The sequence below is a fragment of the Egretta garzetta genome, unplaced genomic scaffold, assembly GCF_000687185.1.
Source record: "Egretta garzetta isolate BGI_Z169 unplaced genomic scaffold, ASM68718v1 scaffold121, whole genome shotgun sequence".
Lineage (NCBI taxonomy): Eukaryota > Metazoa > Chordata > Aves > Pelecaniformes > Ardeidae > Egretta > Egretta garzetta.
Window position 1 is genome coordinate 80,193 of NW_009258479.1, and position 16,902 is coordinate 97,094.

The 16,902-nt window shown below is 46.3% G+C and overlaps 2 protein-coding genes across 5 annotated transcripts in view; one reads left to right on the forward strand and one right to left on the reverse strand.

The window, feature by feature from the left end:
• Positions 1-1,571: 1,571 nt before the first annotated feature.
• Positions 1,572-16,902, reverse strand: part of FAF2 (Fas associated factor family member 2) — a 15,793-nt gene continuing 462 nt past the window's right edge. Inside the window, exons 1-12 of one of the 4 annotated variants that reach the window (XM_035899454.1) lie at positions 16,652-16,896; positions 15,795-15,906; positions 10,159-10,227; positions 9,575-9,709; positions 8,797-8,873; positions 7,488-7,626; positions 6,073-6,158; positions 5,901-5,992; positions 4,264-4,441; positions 3,186-3,357; positions 2,826-2,969; positions 1,572-2,348 (exon numbers count right to left, since the gene is read on the reverse strand). In XM_035899454.1, coding sequence (XP_035755347.1) covers positions 2,166-2,348; positions 2,826-2,969; positions 3,186-3,357; positions 4,264-4,441; positions 5,901-5,992; positions 6,073-6,158; positions 7,488-7,626; positions 8,797-8,873; positions 9,575-9,709; positions 10,159-10,227; positions 15,795-15,845 — 1,326 coding nt within the window. In that variant the 5' untranslated portion in view covers positions 15,846-15,906; positions 16,652-16,896 and the 3' untranslated portion in view covers positions 1,572-2,165. Of the gene's footprint in view, positions 2,349-2,825; positions 2,970-3,185; positions 3,358-4,263; positions 4,442-5,900; positions 5,993-6,072; positions 6,159-7,487; positions 7,627-8,796; positions 8,874-9,574; positions 9,710-10,158; positions 10,228-15,794; positions 16,897-16,902 lie in introns of those variants that run through there. The other 3 variants (XM_035899460.1, XM_035899448.1, XM_035899465.1) reach the window with 3 other exon arrangements.
• Positions 16,568-16,902, forward strand: part of CLTB (clathrin light chain B) — a 7,418-nt gene continuing 7,083 nt past the window's right edge. The window contains exon 1 of the mRNA XM_035899375.1: positions 16,568-16,674. Coding sequence (XP_035755268.1) covers positions 16,568-16,674 — 107 coding nt within the window. The remainder of the gene's footprint in view (positions 16,675-16,902) is intronic.

The window sequence follows — 16,902 nt, forward strand, 5'->3', positions numbered from 1 at the left end:
TTACTTGCACATTTTACAGTTACCTCATTTTTCCCATGTATGTATTTGAAAAAAGGCTAATATATAGAAAAAAAAAGGTTCTTAAAGCTCTAAAAGTGTTTGTTTTTTTTCCATTCCATTGGAATCATATTGGTTTTGTAGCATTTAACATAACTAGTATGTTGTATTATATATATGTGTATTATACTGATTGAAATTTTTAACAGATTTGTACTTTTTTTAAAATGAAAGTTGCTAGTTCTGCTTGACCAAGTAGTGCAATCATTATTTTTTTTAATGTTGTGGCTGATTTTGAGAGGGATATTCACTAATAAATGTATGATGTATACCAACACGCTGCGCCCCGGCTCTTGTCTTGGGGGGGGCTTGAGGGGGGCCAGGGTGGCCACGCATGGCCCTGCTGGGTCCCCTGGGGCTCTGCTTGGGGTCCCCAGGCCATCGCCCAGCAGGGGGAGGGAAGGCACGGCTGCTGGAACTGCCCCCGGAGAGGGGACTCGAGCCCAGGAGAGCCCGTGGGCAGAAGCAAGAGCCAGCTGGGTCCTCTGCCCCAGAGGGGTCTGCTACGCCCTTGCTCCCACCCAGATCTGTCGCAGCTTGCACCCCGATGGAGGGTCCTTCCTGCCTGGCTCCAGCAACACCAGAGAGGCAGCTGCCTCCTGTCCTGCAGCCCAGGCCCCCAGCACAGCCATGCCCAGCCAGGGAAGAGGCAATCCCCGTGCTCCCCGCACTCCCCTGGGCTGGCTGGGAAACCAGCACCGCCTGGTTGCCCCAAGGGAGCCTCAACAGCCCCAGGCTGAGCACTTCAAGCTGAGCAGAACAGACTCATCCACCCCACCAGAGGGCAGGCACACAGGCTCCCCAGGGTGAAGAGCAAGGCTGCTGCTCCCCAAACCACACTGCTCCAGGAGGCTCCATGGCCAGAGAGGGGACAGCTCTTCCTTTGGGAGGAGAATGAAGGATCTCTTCTCCCTGTTGAAAGAGCCATGCCAGGCCCCAAAGCCCCCAGGAAAGGGGGCTGGTTTACTACTGCTGGCAGGCTTCACTGGTGGGACTGGAGAGACATCCCTGCTCCCTCCTGTGCTTTGTGCAGGCAAGTGAGCATAGTTACCTGCCCAAAGGGGGCAGGGAAGGAACAGCTCTCCCTTTGAGCAGGAGTTGATAGCACCGCTTCACAGCCATAACCAAGCCTCGGGGGGGCAGGGAAGAGGTGTACACCCATGCTCCTGTCTTTTTTCCCCCACCTCTAACCCACTCAGAGAGGTGTGTCCCCAGCTCTTTGGGCAAAGGAAAGGCCCTCTCCCTCCCACCCAGCCTCACCCCAGAGTCCATGCCCCAGGCAGGCAGCACCCCTGGCCCTGCCTTCCCCCACATCTGCATACTCTTGTTCACCCTACACCAGCAGCTCTGCTGGCACCACATTTTCCAGTTCAAGGCCAGAAGCTGAGTGCACCCATGATGCTGTGAGCAGCAACACACTGCAGAGCCAGAGCAGCTGGAACCCCACCCCAGAGCTCAGCTGGGGCAGGGGGCACAGGCAGAAAGCATTGGCACAGACATGCTAGAGGCAGAGTTTATTACACTACGCAGGCTAAGAACCCTGGGCAAGACCCCACACAGGTAAGAATTGAAGCAGCTCTTTATCAAAAAGTTAATACTATAGTCAACCCCATTCTCCTTTGGTCATTACAAAGCAAGAGAAGTATTAAAAGAAAGATATTTATACACAGAGGGAAGCTGAAGAGATTCTGTCCAGCCCTTCCCCCCTCCCCCCCACTCCCAGCACATTCAGGTGCCCGGTCTTCTGGCAGTCAGGAGCAGCAGAGTATCAAATCTTCACAAGATGTCAGGTTGTTGGGGTTTTATTATTATTGTCATCAATAAAAGCAATAATTACCAAGAGCTGCCATTCCTGTTCCTCCCCAGGGAGGGTGGAGGGGCAACACCAGCTCCCCTCCCTCTCTGCCCTCCAAGTGTAGGGGATGGCTGTGTACACAGGTGTGTGAGGACACACACACGCTTCCTCTCGCCAGTGCACACACGCAGCACAGCTGGCACAGGCGATGTGGTCTCTGATCCCTCGTTTGTACGCAGTCTTTTAAAAAAAATATTGTATTATAATAATAATATGAATTTCTCTTTCCATTTTTGTGTCTTCTGGAAAAGTGTCAATCGTCCGTAAGGTCCTGCACAAAGAGGACTTCCGTGTGGCTGAGTCCGGCCTCCTGCAGCGTCGGTGGGTTGGGCCACTCCTCTGTCGGGAGGCAGGGCAGGACACGGCGAGGGAAGTTGGCCTCAATCTGGAACTTTTCAGGGCTTTCTTTCAAGGAGAACAAGAAGTCGTGGATCACCTGGGAAAGAAGCACAGAAATAACTGCCAGCTGGGGGAGCAATGACACAGACAGACCACATCCATGGCATCTCATGGGGTGGGGTGGGATGGGAGGTTACCAAATTTGCATCATCACTGCATTGTAGACACAAAACTGCCATTTTCTTAGCATGCATGAAACTGGACTTGTCACAGGGTACCTGGGCAGCCCAGACACCATTTCTGGCTCTTCCTACACTCTTAATTAACAGGGAGCAACAAGAGTCTCAGCTTTTGAGGAAAAGGTTTCTTCCGTTTTTTTTCCTCTTCTCTCTCCCAAGTTGGTGGGACCAGGCCCCAAGACACCCACCTTACCCAGGAACAACTCTGCCTGCTAAGGCTCTCGAAGGTCACCATTTGGCAAAGTCCAATGGAACCAAAGCTTTACTGAGCAACCTGGAGAATCTCTTGATCCTCTCTTACTCTGGGGAGCCCATCAGCTCTGTCCCAAGCTCACCGTCAATGACTGTGTGAAGTGGAATCGCCGCTCCACTCTGGAATCATTAGGCAGTTTGAAAATGATCTTAACGCTTTCTGGGTCATCGGGATGTGGTTCGGGAGGAAGGCATTCAGACTTCCGCTCCTTCTCCTCCTGCAGCGTCTGCAAAGTAAAGAGGGAGCAGGAGCAATGGGCATGCACTGAACTGATCCCTATGCTTGTCCCTTGCAGCACAGCTGCTCCAGGAGGCTCAGAGGACACCCAAGCAAGACAAGCACCTCCAATCTGACACAAAAACCCTACTGCAAGCACTGCTCTGACACAATGCGAGCACCTGACAGGGCACAGCAGCCTCTTCGGCAGCCAGTTTGCTCTCACCTGTCGCCGCCTCTCCTCTGCCAGTTTTTGCTGCTGCACTTCCTCCTCCTTCTTCTTCTTCCTCTCCCGTTCCTCCTTCTTCTTGCGCTCCTTTTCCTGGTCTGCACGCAAGGATGCCAGATATGCTTCATCCTGCTGCTGCCTCAGAACTTGGGTTTGGTTCCTCTCTTCCCTGCAAACAGGAGCAGGGAGCAGTCAGGGCTAGCAGGCACTGAAGGGAAGGCATGGCAGGCTGATGGCAGACCTGAGGGTGCAGGTACAGCCTGAAACTCATACGAGCACACACATCAGGTAACACCTCATTTAGAGTATCACAAACTCCTAAAAGGCAGGCCAAGTCTCCACAGTCCTTAGCGCACAAACCATTTCCCTAGGTTGAGTGGAAATGAACTGAACACAAAAAAACCCCTTCTCACCCACTGCAGCAAAACAGAGTGGACAGACAGCACATAAGCAGTGCCCAGGATTTCTGCCTCATACTTGAAACTCTTCATGGTTTTATCTCCTTCAGGTAACTCCTTGCACATTTCAGAATCTAGAGGCATCAAAATGTGTTCCTGGGTCCCCTGCAGAGACCACGGGGGAGAGGAGGGGCAGACAGAAGACCAGAAGGTGGCATCCTACTTTGGACACAGCCTGTGTCCCTACAGAGTTAACAGGCACCAGAGCTCGTGCTCACAAGGCACTACCAAAACACACTTGCTCACTGGCTGGCTGCAGACACCAGTTCTCCTCCTGCCTGCCATGCCTTCGCTCCCACAGGCTATTGACCAAGCCTTACCTGCAAAGCTCCAGTGCACTAAGGGTGTGCTCCAGCTGCAGAACACAGCAGAGCACTCACCCCCACCTTTCAGCAGTGAGCCCATGTGGGCAATACATCTAGCTCCCTGGCTATAGGGTGGCCTGAATTTATGGACTGATGATCCCACTGGGAAGAAGAGAGCCCATGGGCCGTGTTACAGAACAGGAGATGCTGAGCTACTTGCCTACACATGGTGTCTGGAGGGAAGAAGGGGGCAGAGCAGAGCCTACCTCCACAAGGTCTGTGTGTGTTACTGGAGCTCAGGTCCCATCATACCTTTCCAGGCGTTCAGACACCAGGTACGTCTGGTTGGCATCCATGATGAACATCAGTTGATTAATGAGGTCATCAGCCTGGATGAGGCCTTCTAGCCGCCCAACTACCGTCATTCTGCGATCCTTCAGCATAATCACAGCCAGGAACGGGTATGTGTTCTCTCGCAGAGCCTGGGAGACTGGGAAACAGGCTCGAACATCATAACTGCCCCATCCAGAAGGGGGTACAGCACAAACACTTTTCATCACCAAGGGCCTAGGAAAACAGCTTCTACAGCCACTGTCTCCTCCATGGCAGAAAAGGCCTCAGGCTCCATTTTGTCAAATTAAACCCTATAAATTAGCAAAGGGAGGAAGTGGCTTGGAGCACAGAGACTGAGGGGGAAAATAAACCCAAGCTTTCAAGTAACCAGAAAGGTTTTTCAATTCAAGCAGGAAGGAAGTAAATAGCTCTGAATGTCCATTCAGAATGGGACAAAAATCCCTGGGTTTAAACTGCAGGAGGAGAAACACAGGTCAAGCACAAGGAAACATTTGGTAAGATGACTAAGGATGACTGGACTCTGGAAGATACTGTCATGCGGAAGATGGAAGAGCAACCATCCTGGACATTTTCAAACAAAATTAGATTGTTTCTACCAGAGGCAGGCTCTGTCTTGAGGCAGGGAATGGAGCAGATCAGGGGCTTTCAAGTTACTGTTCACATATGGCTGCTGACCACCTCCTCCTTAAAACGTGCATGGTGCATCACACAACTTGGAGCAGTCATTACCAGTGGAGCCCTTCAAGCTAAATCGGAGCACCCAGTGGGTTAAATGAAAGGCCACAATCCCTTCTAGCTCTGCTTTCTAGGCTGTGACTCCAAAGCATTGCAACAGCAAAACAGCAGTAAGTAAAAGAATGTCTCCTTAGAAAGACATTCTTTCAAGGTGTCGATAGCTGGTAGCTGAACTGGGAAGCCAAGAATGGCCCACATTTAGTACCGGAACTCCTGGACTCTCCTGCCATGAAACAGAAAGGGTCAGAAGCGACACAGGAGGCACGAGCAGAACTTTGAGAAAAGGCTCCATCTGCAGCAAAACCCCACTGAAATGGTGGCAGGCCAGGCATTGACAGCTTTGGAAAGACAGTACTTAAAAGGACCTCAAAAGGACCTCACTGTGGACTTTTCCCGGAGACTGAAAGACTGGGTGTGGAATAAAGACGACTGGCTCAGAAAGCAAAAGAATGCACCTAACAAGTCACTCCTGGCCTCAGGCATAATATGAGCCAGTGTTAAGTGCACAGCTAGTTAAGATACTTGTTTCTGCGCTCAGTTTAATCCTCAGCACACACCCACCAACTCCCATTAACAAGGCATTGAAAGCAGCTTGAATGCCCGCAAAGAACAAGCAACTAGGACTGCCCAGAAACATATGAACAGTGGAGGTGAAGAGCAGAAGGTATTTCCCTGGCATCCAAACAGGCCCTCTGAGATATCACACAGAAACCAACATCTATTTCCCCATGCAATCCTGAAATCTCATCTGCTTGCACAAAAACCAACCGTGTGTTTTACATGTGTAAATTTGTCAAAGAACTTGTGGCTTGTTCCAGAGACGGGTGGGGATAGGTAAAGCCCAGGAGGGGCACACTCACCTCTGTATCCCTCTGGTTTATTGGTTGAGCAAGCCCAGAAGAGCATTCTGGTGTTTATGAGGGTGATCACCTCAGGTACGCACAGTGTATTGCTAGGGGATGAGAAGACATTGTGTGAATGAAGCTGCGTTTAAAGTGCAAAGACAACTATTTAGAAAACTCTCCTACCTACCGGCAGAATTCATCTGTGTCTTGGTGGTCATCTCCATGAAGATAAACCAACAGGAAGCGCAGCTCCCGCTTGGCATCATTCAGTGCCTTGGCATAAGAGCAGAGGAGGTAAAGTTACAGGCTCTCTAGGCAAGGGGAAAGCAGCACCCACAAGACTTGCATGACACAGCACAGCAACATTTACCCAGGCTGTTACTCTGCCACTAGCGTGGTTTTAACAAAGGAGCAGCAGAGGATGAACCTGTCAGATCTTCTCACTAAAGCCTAATTTAAGGGGGCTACAACGGTGTTCTTTCACACTCCTTTCAGGATGTGGCTTTGGAGAACACTGAACTCAGAGCAAAGTCAGGTAGGCAACTGCATGGATTGATGCCCCCCCACTGCCCTGCCAGGCTCAGCTGGCAGCGAAGAGCCCTCCTTCATGCCTCAGACCCGCAGCAGCCAAGGCTGAGCTTTCCACTCTAGCCTGTACGGGGAACAGAGCAGATCAAATGAAAACACTACTGAAAAAAGGTAACTCAATAATGCTGCAGGCCCCAACAAAACAAAAAAAAAACCCACAACAAAAGGCCCCTTTTTGCATCTACAGTCTCTGGATTCCACCCACCCAAGAGCATTTCTTAACAAGACCACAGGATGAGTGCACAACGGGCTCCCTGTTTCACTGGCACTGAGTTTTGGTAGCCTAACCATTCCGTGGCTCTTTAAGTTTGGATTCCAGGCAAGACAGAGCAGCCTAGAAGAGCTGCGGAGGCAGTAAGCTCCATCGCTGTGCAGCGTGGAGCAGATACAGACTCCACATTCTTCTCTGGCACTTGGGAAGCAGTGCTGATCCAACTGTCTGCTGGGACGCACTGCAGGAGGCCCTTCCCTTGGCTAGGCTGAGAGAAGCCACAGAAGCAGCAGTACACATTGGGATGTCCCTCTTTTACAGAGAGCACCATCAGCCCAGATCTAACATATGGAACTCTCACCTCCCATAATTTCTTCAGGGGGTCCCCCTCTGAATTTTGAGGTCCCGCACCAAGTTCTGGAGTTGCATTATAATACAAGCCCAGGCAGCCAATCCCAATTTGGTGAACAGAAGGACAGACTCTGGCATACCACATCAGTTTATAAAAACAAAGGCAGGATTACAAAGAATAGCTGTTGGCTACAGAGCCATACAGACGGTTGAGGAACAGTCAGAGCAGCTTTGCTTTCCAACTTTGCAGGCTTGGCACGCCACCAAGCCTGGCAGACACTGGTTTTCCAATACACTTGTTCACTAGCTCTCCCTTACCCTGTTAGAGAGTTTGGGGACAAACGCCAGGCTTTTAGATGAAAAGTGATTTTGCCATGCAGGCCCTGATACCATCTGGCAAAATCCCCACTCTCCATCTCCCCAGGATCTATGCACCAACATGTGACACTGACCTGGCTGTAAGTTCCCTGATAGAAGACAGGGTGTATCCTCCCATATTTTTCCTCAAACATATGAATAAACGAAAGAATGTCACCCACTGGGTCAGTGACCCGACTACGAGGATCAGGGCGTATAAAACGCAGAGCAAACCTAGGAAGGAAGCAAAGGACACTGGAAATTCAGCTTACTGACTTTCTGAAGAACAGGTTTTCTTTTCCACAAACAGTCACTGGCATTCATAATGAGGAAAAAAGTCACAGCTGAGACCCTTGAACATTTATAATCAACCTAAACTGCCACCTGCTTCAAACTGATACCATTGCTACAGAACCTCCCCCAGTCAAATATTTATCTCATGCCAGGCATCAGCAAGTATCTTGAATTCTGTGTGATTAACAATTTCGATTTCCTCTGAAGCATCAGGCATAAGCCACACAAACAGTACGAGGTTTGAGAAATTTAGTCAAAGACTGTGGCTGTTAAAAGCCACACAGTTTTGCCCAGATAACTTTGAAAACTGCATTTCTGCTGTTCCCAGACTAACAATTCCAGAGTGCAAAGAGCTGCAGAAAGAGAACATTACACTAGGAGTCTAATGAAGACAGAAGAAACAGTCATTCCTCTGAGGCTAAAAAAAAGCTTAACTGCAAGGCAGATCAGTGTTGTTTAGTTCTATTGATGCATAGAAGTTACACTGAACTTTGGAAAAGTCTTTAAGGGAAAAAAAAAAGTAATACAACGGGGGAAACTGCCAAAACAGTGCAGATGGCAGGACTGCTGGGTATTTACCATCTTTCAATATTCCCTTTTCTCTTTATCAGTGCTGCAAGGAGACAAGACAAACTAGCCCTTCGGGACAGTAAAGGGAGAAGAGGCAACAGACACCAAAGGGGAAAAAGCAGGGTGTTTTCGGTTCAGGCTTTGCCAAGTAACATACAGGGATTTGGGCAGGTTAACCCACAGCCCATCCCAATGGGACATGATTCTGATCAAGTTGTTTGTCCAAGAACACTGGACAGTTTGACACTGTTTTGTACCCCCTTTGCGGGGCACTAAAACTGTAAAGCCACATGGAGTTAGAACTCCAATTAACTACTTCATTTACAGAGCTGCAAGATGCTCATTCTCTCTGCAGTAAGATTTGTTTCTTACTAAACAGTGTAGGAACTTCACAAGGCTACAGAGAAAGCCAGCCGAGCAAATAAATGGAAAATCCGCCATTAGACTTGGATCTTTAAGTGACAATAGACACAGCCAAATCTAAGCTAAAGTGTACCCTTATGCAGTCAATACATGAGTCAGCACAAAAAAAGTACTTACCTAAATATATCAAGTAATGTGTAATAGGTAAATCGGAATGGAAGCATTATGAAGTAGTAACCCCATCCTAACAGGCCCTGCAATAACAAACAAAGAATTAGAACAGTCTCCACCCCAGGAACAAGTCTGCTAAAGCAAAGTGTCCACCAGCATCAAGCACACATGGGAGTATCAGTGCTCTAACCATTGCAAAGAAACCCAGCAATACTTCACGGCTTCAGACATGTCAAGTCAAATTTAAGTGACTGACATGGTTCATTCAGAATTCTATGTGACACACCTGAAAACCGTTGTCACTCAAGCAGTAATGCTTTTGCTCTGTGCTACTTTTCTTAACCATACAAAGGGATTAACAGCACCGAGTCTTACAGGTGCTCATATAAATTTGTGAAACATCAATGCAAATAATTGATACTGTATTCAAGTTAATACAAATTTGGGGGGAGAGGGCCTCTAAAAAGAAAAAATATTATCCGCCTCTGCCCTAAAGAGGGGACAGTCCTTTGTTCCACCTGAACTGATCAAAAAGCTTTACTACACCACAGCAAGACATTCTGCAACACAAGGAAGGTAGTCTCATACTGTGAATCACACCATGGAGAAAACAGACAGTAGTAATAGAGGCTGAAGGAATAGCTCTACATTTTGTTTTCAGAAGATAAAATATTTTAAAAGGAGATAATAGCACACAAGGAAAACAATTCCTTTCCCTGCTTGCAAGTTCTGTTGTTCAGAGTCATCCAAGCAGCAGGACAAAACCCACTGTAAGATAACTTGCCCTTGGCTGTGGCCTTGAGACAACGTAGCTGTAGATCCTGTGGTCGGCTGTATTGACCTGCAGCGGCCGCGATGGAGGAGGATTAAAGACACTTGGGACACCTTCTTGCTCATTCAGTCGGTCCTGTACAGCTGCCTTTGACAGAAGAAAGGGCAAAGGGAGGTTTCAGACATTTAAGGATAGCAGAAAATACTTTTTTTTATATATACTTTGGACACTAACAGTAGGTATTATTTGTCCATAGCCCCAGAGCACTGGATAAGGACAACTCATTACAAAAAAAAGCATTGGTTACACCAGTACTCTTTTCTGTATGGAAAGCCTTCTCCACAGCAGCCTGCACACACACACTATGGGAAGTTACACAATGTGCCAGACAAGTGATTCTTCACAACTGTACCAACTCTGCTGTGTACTTCCAAAACCAGCTATCCAGCCGTATCAAGATACTGTTATAAAGAGCTACTACTGTCAACCCCTAAATTTACACATTAAATCTTACTGTTAGCCCTCCCACCCCCTGCAGAGTACTCTGTTTAATCCAGGTACTTGGAAACCGCTATAAATTTTGTTTGCAGTGGTACCTCTATGTTCCAGTTGTGCTGCTCCAGTGTGTGACGACATTGGTCCATGGATTCTATGCCAGTCAAGTCCTAAAGAAGGAAGACACAGGCAGATAAGTGCCAGGGAAGTGCTGTATTTTTACTGGTTTTTGCAACACATGAACACAGACAGGAGTTACTGCAACACAATACTTTTTTTTCCTCCAAAGTGCTCTGCTCTCAGTGTTAGAGCAGAGCAACCTGAGCCAACCCAAATCCATAAACACACAGGAACCTCAATTAGGCCTTTTCACTCTTCCAGCATTAGCCAATTCTCAGCAGTGCCCAAGGTCTGTTACAACTGCACTCAGCCCAGTCGAGCCCAACATGATACTGCCCAGAAGTTTCACTCTGGCCTGGCATGTCCTTCCAACACCCTCAAACATCACCTCAAAGCATCAACTTAAAAGATGACTGGCAAAGCATTTTTGAAAACCCAAGATGACCATTACTTCACTCACTGCAAGCATAAACAGACACTAAATCCAAGATGAGCCAGGCACTAATGAAGGTAGTGTTTTCCAGCATCACAGGGGATTCTATAGTGTTAAAAAAAAATCTAGTCCAACACAGACAGGATCCAAACCAGAAAACATAGTCCAAACACACTGGCAGACCTCAAACGCACTGGGCTCTCACATTAATGTTTGGGAATGTATTTTAACTCCATGCCAATCAGAACTTCTGCACAAGAGATCAAACAGTATTTGTTATTACAGGAAGCCACGTCAGCACCTCTTGAATGGAGACAAATCTTCGCTGAAGCGAACATCCCTGTCACTGTGCCACAGAAACAGATCACTCCCCACACCACTCGGCTGTAGTGTGTTTGAACAGACATTTCAGGGTTGTGTACCACACCTACCATCACAGAGCCCAAGCACACACTTTTGCAGGAAAGCATAAAGCAACAAACATGCTGCTGCTACCTTTTTAACAATCCTTTGAATCAGTCAGTGAAAGACAGCACTACAGGTGACACCGTTAATGCTGGCAATTCTGAAGGAAACTATCATTATTTTAAAATTAAAAAGAGGGAAAAGTTTTTTTTTTTTATAACTGGGCTACAAAAAGCCCAGAAAAGTTATACCTTCAGAAACAATTATTTATCTTGGATACAAGATAGCAGAAGCAATGACAATAATTGTCACAAGCAGTATAACTGATTCAATATAAAAATGTGCTGGTGATTTAAGGAGACTGCTGATACATGACAATTTCTCCAGCAAGGTCATCGTTGACAAGAGAACTCCACAAATTCTTAATGCTTCATGTTCTCACCTGCTGTCTCTCCAGATACCTCCCCAGCCAGCTGGGGTAACACTACAGAGGGGGCACCTCCCTCAGTGGCTCAGGGACAAAGCTGAGAAGCAGCAGAGGCTGCTTTCCCACTGGACTGCTGCACACTGTGACAGGTAGAGCCTGCTGACCTACAGAGGCTATGTGAGCTGAACTACACAAGAGCCTTGCCTGTCCTCTGCCTGCCAGTTCAACACACTCTTCTCTGCAGCACCTGCAGAAGATCTCAGCCATGCAGGAGTTTGGCAAAGAGCAAGGAACTTTTGCTCCCTGTGTCTGTCATACGGCAGAGCAGAGCTTTTCTGCAGGAGGCAGCCTGCGATGACTGCAAACACAGAGCAGCAACTTGATATAAATCCTTGTGCACGGCTTCTGTTACACCTTGTGATCCAACCCATTGTTAGCAATCCTATTTAATTCTGCTCATCATCTCCCCCACTTCTTGCTTCATCTAAAAGCCCCTGAGGCAGTCTTGACTAGCTGACCACTTAAGAATGCACTGAATTGGTTTTTTACTGGAGAAGGATGGTGCATCCCTTCCCTGCCCCCATTCATACATTCTACATGCTATTTCCACCCGAGTCATGCTGTGGACAAATGCCCTATTCAATCTCTGGGCTCAGTTCAAACTTTTGCGCATTTCTTGGCTTCTTTCTCATGAAGTCTCCACAGATCTCTACCTTCTCCCCAGTCTACTGGGCAAAAGTCATTGTTACATTCTGCTGTATATAACCAGACTGTTCAAAGCATTGCTGACATTAACTATGTGATTGCAGTTGCTAAGAAAAAACACACTTCCAGTCACTGCCCAGTGGTGTATAAATATTTATTAAAAAGTAAGTCTGCAACAAGCACTGCAAGGAAGCACTACAGAATTGAATTTCATGTAACAAATGAAGCTCAGTGAACTCAGCTGTTGCTACCAGAATACCCTCGTTTATGAGCTTCATGATTTAGTGTTTTAGTTTAACTATCTTTCTTTAAAGATGCTTCACCAAGTAAAATTTGGGGTCTATATTCTGATTTTTTTTTTTACCCCACACTCCTACAGAAGGCCCTTTTAGAAGAACATTTTAAAAGGCAGCTACAATTTAATTGATTATTTTATTTTACAATTGTGTATGCGTGTATTTCAAAGCCTTGAAAGTCCTCTGATCACCATTCCTTAACACCCTGGAAATTCTGCTGGTGTTTGCAAAATTTAAGAGATTTGGAAACTCATTCACACCTTTGTCTCTAAATGTCTGGATTATCGCTCAGCACTAATAACAGGGCTTCATAACTGAACATCCCCTCCTTTTTAAATTATGCAAAATGCTTTAGCAGTTTTAGGTCAGAAAGCAGCACCAAAGTAACAGCAATGCAGAACGATCAAACATTTGATGAGCACTGAATCACTGCAGCACTTGCAAGACTGAGCTCTGCCGACAGACAGCAGGGCCAGCTAACTTCACCCCTTCTCGACCATCTTTACAGTGACAAGCATGCTGTTGGTCAGATCTCAATGTTCTATGGCAGCACTTCTCTGTGGAGGTGAATCTATTTTTTTTTCCCTTAGCATCGTAACACAGTTGCTCTCAACACAAAACAGAAGTGACAAAACCACCCCAGCAGCACCGTGCCTAGCGCTCCCACCACTCTTCTGATCAATGAAGCTGCACAATTAAACATTCCTGGAAAAAGAAATTGCCTGCATAAAGGCAGCTTTTAAAAGTGAACACCTTTCTGAATGTTACTTTGACATGCTCCATAAGACAGACACACTACAGTTCCAGGATATTCTGGAAGACACATATGGGTTCAGAACAACTTGCACTCAATGGAGGGAACTGCAGGAATACAGCTCAACTGTCAGTTTAGGCAACACTTGCTGGTAAACACTGATACTGTTCATAATCACTTCCAACAACCATTTATACTATTATCTCAGTACTTTCTACGGCCACTGCTTCACCTTAGTAACACAAGCAGATTAGAAACTTGAAACTCCACATCATTTCCACCGCATCAGTTATAGTGTTTCTGGTGAATCTTTGGCTAGCTGCAAACTGCGTTATTCACATGCTAGACAAACAAGCATATTCTTAGCATCACAAAGACTAAGAGAACAGCATCTTAAAATCAGTCACTAACTGCTAGTTTCCTACTCACTGTAGTCTCTCATTAGCTGCCTCAAAGAGCATTTATCTTACACAGACATAGTAAGTAATAAAAAGATAAGGCTCCCTGTAGTTAAAATTAATCCCATTAAACTACCGCCCTCAAACCTTCGAGTAAATGTAGATCCAAGCTCAAGACAGTGGATAATGTTTAGAAAACAAAATATTAAGTACCACAAATGCCAGGAAAGTTCAACACTGCCCTCAAAAACCACTCAAAGCAGAGCACTATCCTAAAACATACTGAAGCTGCTGCTGGATATAATTATTTGCATCTCTCACCTTTCAGACTGCTCAGAATGCTAAAATCTTCTCAATAATGAAGTAGTAGAAAGTGTAATTCCATGCTTCAAAGGCAATAGGAATATCCCTGCCTGAGTGGACAAAGGTTGTAAACTGGACTTACGAAACTGTTCCCTCTGCAGATACACTCGTATGTTGAAACACAGCATGAGAGATGCAAATCCACAGGACTGTAACTGGCACTGCTCTTAATTCCCAACCCACTGCCAAATTCCAAAGAATTATGTTTCCAAGGGTAAAGAACATCTGACTTCAAGCAGCAAAAAATCCTTTACCAAGAGACTTTCTCTTTGCATATTACAGCAAATGCCTTTATGAGGGTTTTGATTGATACACAGTACACAGAGTAGGAAAGATGCCTGGAGTTTCTTGTTTCCTCCTTCCCTCTTTAATTTAAAAAGATTTTCAGTCCTGAGCATTTTGTTTCCCCCAATTGAAGTTAGAGATGGCATTGTGAGTGCTAACTTTTTTCCTTTGCGAATAACACTCCATTACTTTAAATTAGCATATAACATCAGACATCAGCCCAAGTGTAATGGGCACAGATCAATAACAAGACCCTCCAAAAGCTGCTCTGCTGTTTCTTCCTTATCCCAGATGGAACTGTATCGCCACAGCTTGCTTAAGTTGTTCACGTCAAGTTTCTCTCTACAGATATCAAGACAGCCAAGTCTTGACAGATGAAAAATTCAGATGCTTTTATTCCTTTACATTAGCCAATGCTTCAGCAGTAAATGGGAGGCTGAAAGCGTGCGAGAGTGCTTTGTTGCTTTTATTTCAAGTTTATCCCAATTATCTCTCCATATTGGTACCTTTTTTTTTCTACTCCATTAACCTGCCATAGCAGGGTGACAGACAACTGTCCTATTCCAGCCCTGCCAGTAGGAAGAGAGCTGCTACTTTCACCATTCTGACAGCAGAGCTGTTCATATGAGCGCTACCAAAACACATCAAGCAAACATCAGTGAAATTAATGCAAAACATGTATTTAAACTGTAACCCCAATGACTTGGGCCATAAACAGGACAGCAGGCATTCACCTGCCTTGGAAGGAGCAATTCCCAGCAGAAGCAGGATAAACAGTGTAGGGCAACAGCATCTTCACCCAGAACCCCTATAAGGTTTACAAGCCAACTATAGCAGTGTTTTGCAGCAATAGCAACATGCAAATCATTTCAGTGAGACTTAGCCATCATCTCCAAACAGCAAATGCTATTTAACAGAGTCCAGCTAAAGGAAACAAGAAAAAAACCACTATTTTCCAGGTGGACTGATTTACTTTATCTCATTTCAAAGAAACAAACAGGACAGCACACCTGAGCCCTTTTCAGCCAGGTGTGAGTACTGAAGGAAAAGGACTCACCAGGGAAGCCTGTCACTAGCACAGCCGTGGTGAGAGGCTAATCTCATATACCCCAGGGGCTGAAGAATGAGAGGATCCTGGGATCAAAGCCTTCTGGACTACAGCTTTCACATCAGACTCTGGACAGTACCTATCTTCCAACTGAAAAATTTCTCCCCTTTATAGCCTAAAGAGCATTTCCCCCCACTTCACACCAGGGCTCAACAGGAAGCTGGACTAAAAACTGAATCCCTCCTTCTGACACCTCCTTCCCCTCCAGCCCCCACCTGCTGTCCATGGCAACACCAGGTAGCATTAGGAAACAGGATTCTTTAGTTTCACAGCTGCCCACAGGGTTTTGAAAATAGTAACAGGGACACTGATGAATGCAGCTGGTCCTATCTGTCCAGATTCTGTACTACAATATCTTACAGCAAGAGAACAGGAGCAGGCAGACAGCTTTTGCACATATGTATGTGCGGCATAAGGCAATGGCTTAAACTTTATATACTTACCAGGGAAACAGTAGCACTGGCAAAGCAATTGTTAACATTGCTCTGCTTCATTTGTCTGTAAGTTAAGATTGCTCAACCAGCTTAATTTGCAGTATAGATTTAGAAGGGATACCTGTAAAAAAATTTTCCTTGTAGCTCTAGTCAGTGAGAAACACTGCAGTACATTAACTACTTCAGAAGGTTGTTGAATCCTCTGGCTCAGAGGTATAGGCTTGGCAAATACCTGTCTGAGGAGGAACACCTGTACCTCTGTCAGCTGTGGAAGGCAGGGCTGGGTGCCTCTGAATTCCCTTTAAGCCCTATAATTCTACAGTTACACCACACCAAAAAAGGCAAACTGCAGTTTTAAAAAAAATTTATATGAAGCAACAAAATCAAACAAAACACTCTTGAAAGTAAATATTCTATTTGTAAAAGAACTTTGCAATCCAAGGAACACCACATACTCAAGACACCTGAAAATAATTTTCATCAGCCAGTATATTTAATTACTTCTCACTGAGCAGCCCTAAATATTTCAACTACACAGCACCGTTTTCTCCCCAACAAGCCACACCTGCAGATTGTTTTAATTATTCAACTGCTGCACAGCCCCAAGGCCCTGGCAAACCAAAGGTTAAGCAACCCAGCCCATACTATGCAGCAGACAGCAAGATTAGATCATTACAATCCCCAGTGGCCTCCCCCCAATAGGCATTACCAAACAGTGAGGGTTAGAAACAATTTTCGGAGAAGCCGCATTCCATAGAAACCCACTGGCTAAGGCTCCTAAGATGCCAGGAAAGGTTCTCCCATTCACCGCTAACGACAAGAAAGAGAATTTTTCAGACTACCTAATTAAAATGGCCGGGACTTACCGAGTAGTTTTTCCCGCACGGAGGTAATGGGGTTTATTCAGCAGTCACTTCCTGCCTCCCCAATTAGCGATGACAGAACGCCATTCCTAATGAAACACTCGGGGCACGCATAGCACCGGCCGGTCCCTTAGCGAGGCCCCAGCCTGGGAGAGTCCAAAGCCCGGGGAGCCAAAGCCTCACACGGGAGCTCCACTCGCCCCCGCGGGGAGCATCCTTGTCCCCGCGCCCCGCCAGGGCCGGGACCACGAGAC